This window comes from Anguilla anguilla, chromosome 4 (genome assembly GCF_013347855.1).
Source record: "Anguilla anguilla isolate fAngAng1 chromosome 4, fAngAng1.pri, whole genome shotgun sequence".
Taxonomy (NCBI): Eukaryota; Metazoa; Chordata; class Actinopteri; order Anguilliformes; family Anguillidae; genus Anguilla; species Anguilla anguilla.
In genome coordinates, this window is record NC_049204.1 from 26,188,109 (window position 1) to 26,198,464 (window position 10,356).

Here is a 10,356-nt window from a genome sequence, read left to right on the forward strand (position 1 = left end):
AAACAGCGATATTGTCTCATTTATCTTTGAAATAATTTAGCCAGTGCGTGAGGTGGGTGATAGCCTCGCGAGCCAGTCTCTTTTTTCACTTTCGCTTCGCTTCTGATAGCCTAACATTTTCATGGAATCTCTTTCTATACATTGATGAAAATAACTTGGCTGACTGACAGGCTAACTTGATCTTAAAATTCATTGAACGACATTAACCAGGCCTACCGAATGTCACATAATTATCGTCATCGTACATTTAACGTCTCAAAACCTATACTTTTTTAATTAACAATTTAAATCGTCACAAAAAATTTAAAGGAACCTATACGTCTGTTCTAGATTACATTGTTTTATTCGGGTGGGCATTTCTCGTGTAGATTCTAAGCGGGCTATGGGAAAGACAGCAGCGTGGAAGGGTCCTGACTGGGGTCCTGTGTAATAGAAGCCTTGACGACTGTCAGTCATTCTGTTGTTGTTGGAGGACTACACTAAAATTATGACTGAGGAGCAGGATTTAGAAAGGTCAGTTGTCGTGCGGTCGTATCTCAGTATGTATTAATACCCGTAATTACATGTATATGGTCTAATTAGTTGGATAATGCTTTCCATACATTAGACGACTTCTAGACAATTAAAGTCTGACACACTCACATTTAACAACGATTTGTCCTAAATCATGGGTTTTTTTAATCCTAGAGGTGCACACGCCTTAAATTTCTACATAGACTGGGAATCGTGCAGCTGAACACATTATAAGATTCCAATATGATTATTTAGGAGATTTTTTATTTTAGCCCTAATCTTCCTGACCGGACCCGATTAGTTTCACTTGGGGAGGTCAGATACTGTCATTCTTACCGGCTTAATTAACATCTGGAACGTGATTTTTATCGGGCACTCGAATAATAATTCCAGCTGAAAAAAACTGGGTTTTTTTTTTGCGAACACCGAAGTACTCTGTTAATTCTGTCTGATTTAAAATACGTTTTCATTGCACAAAAATGCCAAGTTACTTACACATACAAAGCACTGTCTATAAGTCATTCATTCAAATGTAGGCCTGCCATCAAAAGTATTGATATCAAAATTGTGCCAAGTTACATGCTACAATATTGCCTGTCTTAGCTCGACAAATTAAACAAGCTGTATTCCAAAGCAATGCTACCCGTTTCCTAAATTCTTTTAAGTAGCTTGGCCCTGTGTGCACAAGCATACAGTGTATGAATGAGGCAAACATATGTGGGGATAGGTTTGTAAGATTATATATTTATTTAATAGGCTGACGTGTAATTTTTTATCTGTATGTAAACCCCCCCCCCTTCTGTAGTGTGAATGATTGTATGTTTCTTGGTATAAATGTCTGTTTATAGATGTGAATGTAACATGCTGCCGGGGAAATATTGCCATGGGGAAAATTAAGCATTCCATGTATGTGTGTATGTATGTACAGTATTATTTAACAATCACTATTTATTGAAGGTGCAAATATACAAGGACTTGTACATTTTGTAAAATGAACTTTTATTGGAAACAGCACTAAGCATGCGTAACTATGTAGTATTTATGGTTTGGACAGTCTTACCGTTATTAGCCAGTTGACTAAAGCATTGCAAGCTTAGTAGTTAGCTAGAGCAAAGCACTGTCAGCTAAGTAGCTGTTTGTGCCTGCATTTTTGTGTGCCAGTGTATGAATATGTGTGTTTAGACATGTATGAATCCGGTAAAAGACTAGGCTGTACTAGGTACTGTACAGTACTAGGGCTAATGGACGTCACTACCCAGAGTGCATTGTGACGGTAATAACAATGGCAAACTACGGGTCGATTTTTATTTTATTTTACTTTAAATAACTAAAACCTTTTATATGGTTTTTATGACATGTTTATATAACTGAAGGCATTTAGACCATTTTAAGGCCTAAGTGTCTTAACAGGCGGGGTTCCCTTTAAATTGAGGAAGTAGAAGACTGAAGGAACACAAGACATGACCACTGGGCTACTGTAGAGAATTGTGTTGCCCAAAGTCAGACTCAGTCCACAGCCCTTCCATCTTCCTGTAGTTCAGAATTGGCAGGACCTGAAGGTGGCTTTTAGACTATATCATCCCAGATGGAGAGGCTCCCTGTCTCAAATGGTTGAATACAGGCAGGTACTGATGTGGGAGAGAGCATTCATCAATACCATAATGGATGGATCTGCCCATGTTCTGCCAATCACCTGACTTATTGTAGACCAGTGCAAAGGTTATGCAGTCTACAATAAAAGGTACTAAGTAATTGGCTGTTTCCCAACCTCCCCTTCCCCAGGAAAGCAGTGGAGGAGCTGCTCAGGGAAGCTGCCCGAGCCAGGGTACGAGCAGAGACTATGGGTCCTGCTGGATGGTGAGTTTCAGCTCTTTCAGTGATATATAACAAACCTGCTACAGGCATGTTGAAACTATTCAGGCAGGATTAAGTTATTTTGATGCAGCTTAAGCTGTTTTTTGTGTATGGCAATACCATGTTCTCTTCCCAATGTTCAAAACACTCCAGTCAGACCTAACATTGGAATCTTTTCCTATTTTGTGTGGCATTTCAATATTTCGCAGTAAAACTCGAGTTCTATAGATGACATGATGTCATGTGGTGATATTGTCATAACATGAACAATGAAGTTAATAGCAGAGTGTGTCTTCAACTTGCTATAGCACCAACTGTAAGTATCAGATATTCATTTCAGCCCATGACAAGACAGGGGCTTTGCTTTGAATCCCCGCTAATTAACTTTGTGCAATACTCCTACTGAGAAAATTCATTTCAAGAGTACATACCTGGATTTCTGCTGTGCTAGCAGCCTCAGTAGTCTAGAACAGCGTTTCCCAACCTTTTTCCTTCTGCGGCACACTTTCTAAATTTACAGAATCTCATGGCACATCACTCTCAAAAGCATAAAAAATAAACACCTTGCAGCCCCCCTCCACACACGCACGCACGTAGGCCTAAATGTTCTTTTGGGGTTTTAATTAAACTATATGCATTTTAATGACATTTATTTTGGCTTTTATGAATGGGATTTGTTCATTTAAGTTTTTTTAAATTCATTTGAACATTAAAAGTTTTTTTAAAGGATTTGGAAACACTGGTCTAGAATGTGCCATTGTAAGTTTATGGGGAACTTAGTGCATGGCCACTACCTCCAACTTTAGCTAACATTCTCACAAAAGGGGATGGCAAAATTAGTTCTAGGTAATGTAGGAATATAACACACTTGAGCAAATCTGGAAGAAGTCTGACAGGATAGCAAGTAAAAAATCACAAATAGTGATAAAGTAAAATATATTACAAACATCATATATAAATGTATTACAAACCCTCGATTGAATTTCATATCACTGCTGCACTTTTATTAATGGTTTATATGTTTTAGCCAGGAGTTTTACTTTAAGACCCTGGCACTCTGTAAAGAGTGTTACACTTTACATCAGTTCCCTGTCTCCCTCTCTCTACTGATAAAATACAACGTCTTCCAAAAGTATGGAATGGAAGAGTGAAATGTGTTATTTTTGCTGTATACTGAAGGCATTTGGATTTGAGATTTGAGACAAAAGTACAGATAATCAGGTTTTATTTCATATTTACATGCATAGATATTTTACCGCAAATCCTGGCCGGGGCCTTTCTGTGTGGAGTTTGCACGTTCTCCCTGTGTCCGTGTGGATTTCCTCCGTGTACTCTGGTTTCCTCCCACAGTCCTTCCAAAGACATGGTTAGGTTAGGTTAGGTTAGGTTCATTGGAGAGTGTAAATCGCCCTTAGGTATGAGTGTGAGTGAATGGTGTGTGAGCCCTGCGATGGACTGGCGAACTGTCCAGGGTGTATTCCTGCCTCTCACCCAATGCATGGTGGTAAAGAGTCCAGCACCTTCTTTGACCCTGACCAGGAAGATAATGGATGGCTGGATATGTTTAACCATTTTACAGAAACAGATATTTTTGTGTTGAGTCTCTCCCCATTTTCAGCTGTGCAAAAAGTAAGAACTTAAAAGTAAATAAAAGCAATGTAGTCAAATATTTGGTTAACACAATAACTGCATCAAGTCTACAATCCATTCTAAGGAGTTCTAAAGCTTTAAATAGAGCACCCCCTAAACGGAAGAGGATTGGCCAGATTTGGCTTCTGTGCAAAGCAGTTCCTCTTTGGACGGTACTGAAGTCTCCTTGACAGTTGTCTGTGCAGACCCAGGTGTGGGCACTGCTGTCATTGCGATTTCTAATAGATGGTTTAAGTTGCTTAAGAACTTTCACACAAAACCTTCCTTTTAAAACTAATCTAAAAGGCACCAATAGTACACCCTTAAATTACATAACATTTATTTAGCAGACGCTTTTATCCAAAGTGACGTAAAAAAAGAATACTTTACCCTCACATATCCTTTCACACTTTTAATAATGACCATTTCCATTAAAATTTAATGTAAGTCAAATCAACATATGAATAAAAGCAAAAACCACAAACCCAAAATAAACGCCTCAAACGTGAACGATTAAGAAATGTAAAATTGAATAAAAAATGACCGACACCCCAAAACGGCGCCATTGAGGGGTTTGTTAAACCCTTTCCGATTTTAGTTAACCATTGATTGATCTCATCGATCATCCATAAATAAAATCTTGATATAAATCTAATTATATATCTCAGTCTGCCATAGCAGGAGGTCAAGCCCCCAAACAACCCCCCCCCCCCCCCCGACCCAAACTTCTACATACTGTACAAGCTTGCTTATGCTAGCCTGAGAGTTGACTGTCATATGGACTGCGGCCCATGTATCACTATGTTGTGCAGAATTTAACGTGTTCTGTTAGGGCAGTGTTGCATGAAGAGTTGTCTGCTTACCTGAGATCTGGACTGGACTGGACTCTGGAAAAATCATAATTGTTGTTTTTTAAAGATTAAACTGCTGGGTCTGTTTCTGACAGTATTTTTCTACCCCTTTCAGTCTTTTTCTCATTCTTGCTCTCTCATATTCTCTCTCAGGGCAAAGTGTCCACTGCACAGCACAAACAAACGCTTCCTGCTTAACACTCTTCGAAAAACCACACTGCGGCAGTGCTCGGTTCGCACTGGATCCAGCCAATCAGAGACCAGGAGACGCAGAGATGGGAGGCAGGCTACTGAACCTAGGTTCAGGAGACCACAGCGGGTGCGACCCAATGACGACACTCCCTCCCAGGCCCCAGCTGAAACTCAGCCCACCAGCAAGACCCTCTCACCGAAAAACACACATACACAGACGCACCACAACGACAGACACACACAGACCAACCAAAAGGACACACACACACCTACACACACAGATTGACCAACCATAACGACAAAAGCACATGCACTGACAGATCAACCAAAATGACAAACACATACAGACCAGCCAGGGTAACAAATAAACACACACACACAATACAACAGAGCAAGCCCCCTCCAGCAATAAGTCCCATAAATAACTGCTGTGTCTGACATCTGTGTGTACCTGTGTGTGTATGTAACATGCCTTTGCGTGTGAAAATGTTCATGTACACACATACATATGCATGCGTGAGCCTGACATTTGTTAAACAAGCAGAAACATGCTGTAGACATGGGACTACTATGTATCCTGTTCTTGCAATATTGTTTTGAATGGGTAATGCAGAGAGGCCTTGGCTTTGTTTGGTACTAATGACAGCTTTTTAGTCTTGGCACACAATCTTCAATAAAATATGCTTATATTTGTCCTGTGTCGTCATGGATATTGAACATGTAATTGTAATTGAATACATATTTTCATAAATCTTATTAAATTAACCTCACACCTCAAAATCTACCTTGATTTTGACCTTGGTTTGACATTCATCAGGATGATGCATTCTAATCCCCACCTGTCTGAAGAGATGTCATGTTCATGCAACAGTCAGTTTCCAGCACATCACATTCAGTCATAAAACAGCAGTTAAACTGATAGCAAAACAGTTAAAAACCATTCACAACCATTCTCAAATTGTATATTAAAAATACATTTATAAGACTAATATACATATTTTGATACAGAATGCATTTGTATTTATACTGGGTTCAGCTATTGAGTTTTTACTCTACTGCCACTTGCTGGTAAGTTTGTTATAAAAACCAGCTTTGTATCTGGAGCAAGTACAGATCTTGCAGTGATTTTATTACACCCAATAGCTTCATATAATCTGATGCTCCTGGACCTTCAGAGAACTGTGCTGTCTATCCAGAGAACTGTCTGAACCCTTTAAATTTATGAATATTTAGTTCAAAATGCTTGACAGCACAGCTTTCCATAAATGTCCAATACAAGGAATATATTTTGTGGTACACATGTATTGTGTATTTCCAGTCCTGAAATGTCACACGTTGCCACTCCAAACTAGACCAGTGGTTCCTAAACTCATTCCTGGGGCCCCCCTGTGTATGTATGGTTCTTGTTTTAACCACAATTACAATACAAAAATTAACTTTAACAAGCTTTTAATTGTTCTTAATTAGATGCATTTCATATTTAAAGGGATTATTTACCCTCTTAAGCCATGCATGTCATGATGAATGAAACACCCATGTTCATATTGCGCTTATTGTGCTAGAGTGCTTCCTGCTTTCCTCTGTTATTGCATATTTGTTACACTTAGTTGAAAGAAAACACAAAACACATTTTAAAATTATTTCATTTATTCAATGAAGTTTATCAAACATCAATATCACCCATGTGAAAAAGTAATTGCCCCCCAATTGCCTCAACCAATGAACCAAATTTAACTGATACTTATATTCAATTGATTGAACACAGCCAGGCTTGATTGCAGCTAGCCATGTTAAATCTGAACCTCACACATATTGAACCTTGCTGTCTGAGTGATGTACTCACCAAACAGTTTCTACAAGCACACTATGCCATGATCAAAGGATATTGAAAGTTGGGCTGAAATTCCCCCACAGCGATGTGAATATCTGACTGACATCAGATACAGGAAGTGTTGATGTTAGTTATTGTTGCTAAAGGTAGTGCAACCAGTCACATTTAAGGGGACAACATGAGTGATATAGATGTTTGATATAAAAAGTGATTCAACCCCTAGAAGGTGAAACCCCTAAACAAACTTAGAAAGTGTACTTTCACCACATGTGAATTGTTCAGCTACAAATCTAAATATGTGGAGTACAGAGCCAAATATTAAATAATAAAAAACATCTTTGTCCCAAACATTATGGAGCTCTCTCTCTCTCTGTCTCTCTCTCTATATATGTGTGTATATATACACACACACACACACACACACACACATACATACGTGTGTGTGCATTATTTATTTTTCAGGCTAATGTTAAACTGAGTAAAAGCGTTTATGGCAGTCCAAGTCCTTGTTTGATTGCTTTATTTCTATTCTCTTCCCTTTTTGGCGAGGCAATATGGTATTTACTTTCACTTAAAATCATTACACACATTTCTTCTGTCTAGATATATGCTAAATCGCTTTATCACATTCACGGCTCATAACCACAGCTATACAATTACATCTAGTGCAAACTTGCCTTCAGTTAACAGTTTCCTTTCTCCCCAAAGGTGATCAAATATAAATGCCATTAAGCGGCATTACGCAGACTGATTTGAGCTGAGTGAGTTTACTTGAACATTACAGTGTGAGAAAAGGCCCTAATGACCTGCGATGGAAAGCTACAAGTCGTCTCCAAAGTTATTGGCATGCGTGACAAAGATTAGCAAAACTTGGCTTTACAAACACAAATTTAACATGCTATATTGTATGCTGAAAAACTACATTCTTGGAAAACTATACTATTTTATTCTAATAAAATTGTAGACAAATTATTCTTAATTTCATTTCCCAAAAAGATTGGCGTCAAAATTACTGCCACTCCTGTTTTCAATACTTTTATTCATAAATCCCTTGATTTTAGCTTGTGGACTGTCCTGTTTTTGCAGGAATAAGGTCCTGGGTTTAAATCCCAGCCTGGGCCTGAGTGGTTTTCTGTGCCCTCGTGGGTTTCCTCCAGGTACTCTGGTTTACTCCCACAGTTCAAAGACATGCAGGTAGGCTAACTGGAGACTCTAGAGACATAGGTATGAGTGTGTGAGTGAATAGATTGTGTGAGTGTGCCCTGCGTTCTTTCCACAAGCTTCTCACAATACTTTGCCGGAATTTTTTCCCATTCCTCCTGATAGAACTGGTGTAACTCAATCAGGTTTGTGGGCCTCCTTGCTCGGACATGCCTTTTCAGTTCAGTCCACAAATTTGCTATGGGAAAATAGGCCCTTCTCCCCCACAATATGGCCCTTTTCCCCCACAACATGCCGCCAACCCCATGCTTCACAGCTGGGATGGTGTTCTTCGGATTAAAAGCCTCACCCTTTTTCCTTCCTGACCAGAGAACACTCCTCCAAAAGGCTAGGTCTTCGTCCTGGTGATCACCTGCAAACTTCATTCTGGCCAGTCTTGGAGTAGGGGCTTCTTCATTGCATGACAGCCTTTCAGGCCATGTGATATAGGATTCTCTTAATGGTGGGTGTAGATACTTTGGTACCTGATGCCTCCAACTCCTTCACCAGTTCCTTTGTTGTTGTCTTGGGGTTCAGTTGAACCTTTCAGACCAAAGTTCGTTCAGCCCTGGGAGTTAATTTGTGCCTCCTTCCTGAACGATGCAGTGTCTGTGTGTTTATATTTGCATACAATTGTCTGTACAGATGCTTGTGGTACCTTCAGTTGTTTGGAAATTGCTCCTAAGGAGGAACCGGACTTGTGGAACTCTGAGGTCTTGGCTGAGTTGCTTCGATTTTGCCATGGTATCAAGGGCAAAAAGGCAGTGGCTCTAAAGGTAGGCCCTTAAATACAGCCACAGGTGCCAAATAACTCCCAATTAATTCTTAATTAGGACAATTGGCCAATCAGAAGCTTCTAAAAAGTCGCTTGGTAAAATCCTTCTTTCTTACATTACATTTTTATGAAATGTTCTGTTGCCATCCGTTTAAAATTAATACCGCGATAGGGGATGAATAACGTAATTGCGAAAATAACGTTATTTCCTTAGATAAACATTAGATTGTCTGGCCACCCCTCGTGGTCGTTGATTGATAATTTATGCAAGTGATGTGCTGTAATATGTTGTCACAGAATTGCAGCCTTTGAAAATAGAAAGGAGAAAGTTTTAAAGCTCTTTTTTTAAGTGTTTAACATTTCAATAAAAAATATTCTGAAAGATTTTCAAATGTGATGGTGTATGGTATGTATGGTAGGCTACATTCATATTTCTGCAAAAATAATAATAATAAAAAAAATCGAAAAAGATCCAAACTCAAAAAACATTAATCACTCCACTGAATACCGAATACTGGTAACTTATTTTAGCTGGCAACTGAAGAAAACATAGCTTGAAAACTGTCACATGAGAATCCCCAAACACTGATCTGCAGGGCTCTTCCTACAACTATTTGAGCTACTTTTTCTTAGTCATTGAACATATCCCAAACCCATACTTCAGGCGCTGTCGTGTTGCAGTATACTTTTCTTGATTTTATTGGCATTGGCATTGATTATTTCTAATATTGTTCTGATTTTCCATGTATCCTCCATGACTGGAAAACCGGTCTATTAATTTCCATGTTTTCCGGAAGGTATGTTAACCCCAAGGTAACCACCTGGCTGAATGGATGAGCCACCAGATAGTTAATTTACGATCTAGATAACCAGCAATCAAGCTAACTAGATATTTTGCCAAATGGACTGAACAATGATTGGATGTGGCTTTTTCATTCTTAATCATTTTGCCACCTTCACAGACAGTGGCTTGTCATCCTTACCACTTCAGCTTAATGACTGACTGAACATCCCGCAATGTGAGCCGCGGGTCTGGTACCAACAAAAATGTCCTAATGCTAAGATATCACCACGTCCTCTCATTTCTGACTGGTGCTAATGTTCATTGTGCATCAGTGCACAACCCTGTCCTATGTATGTTATGTCTTCTGAATGATATATTATCTCGCCAAATGACTCGTGAAACTACCAACATGTGGGGTTGGGGAGGGCATCAGGGGTTCCGTGCCGTATTAGAAGAATACTTTTGACTTATATAGCCTATGTTAATTTTAACATTTGAGGGGACACGTGCCTCTTCCGTTTGTAGCCAATGGAGACGATGCCACTCTCCACGAAGGTCGTTGCTTAATGGAGCAAGGAAGTGTACCTGTTATGAGCCACACAACCACCGCGCGAACCGTCTCTGCGAAAATATCACGTAACGGGAAAATGCCACTTAACTTCACCCGAGGCGAACTAATTCCCTTATCCTGACGGGCAGCGCAAAATGAACCGCACAACCTGTTGAC

General features: G+C 39.4%; 1 protein-coding gene across 1 annotated transcript; it reads left to right on the forward strand.

The window, feature by feature from the left end:
* The first annotated feature begins 368 nt into the window (after nt 1-368).
* On the forward strand, nt 369-5,734 carry si:ch211-140b10.6. Its single transcript, XM_035412303.1, has 3 exons — nt 369-513; nt 2,296-2,370; nt 5,001-5,734. Exons 1-3 carry the CDS (start codon nt 488-490, stop codon nt 5,323-5,325), a joined length of 426 nt encoding a protein of 141 aa, XP_035268194.1. The 5' UTR covers nt 369-487; the 3' UTR covers nt 5,326-5,734.
* Nucleotides 5,735-10,356: the final 4,622 nt, after the last annotated feature.

Bases quoted from the DNA above. Each gene is read 5' to 3' on its own strand.
- si:ch211-140b10.6 (XM_035412303.1), top strand. From the start codon at position 488: ATGACTGAGGAGCAGGATTTAGAAAG. The intron at 514-2,295 runs GTCAGTTGTCGT...CCCCTTCCCCAG, and splicing joins GAGGAGCAGGATTTAGAAAG to GAAAGCAGTGGAGGAGCTGC. The intron at 2,371-5,000 runs GTGAGTTTCAGC...ATTCTCTCTCAG, and splicing joins ACTATGGGTCCTGCTGGATG to GGCAAAGTGTCCACTGCACA.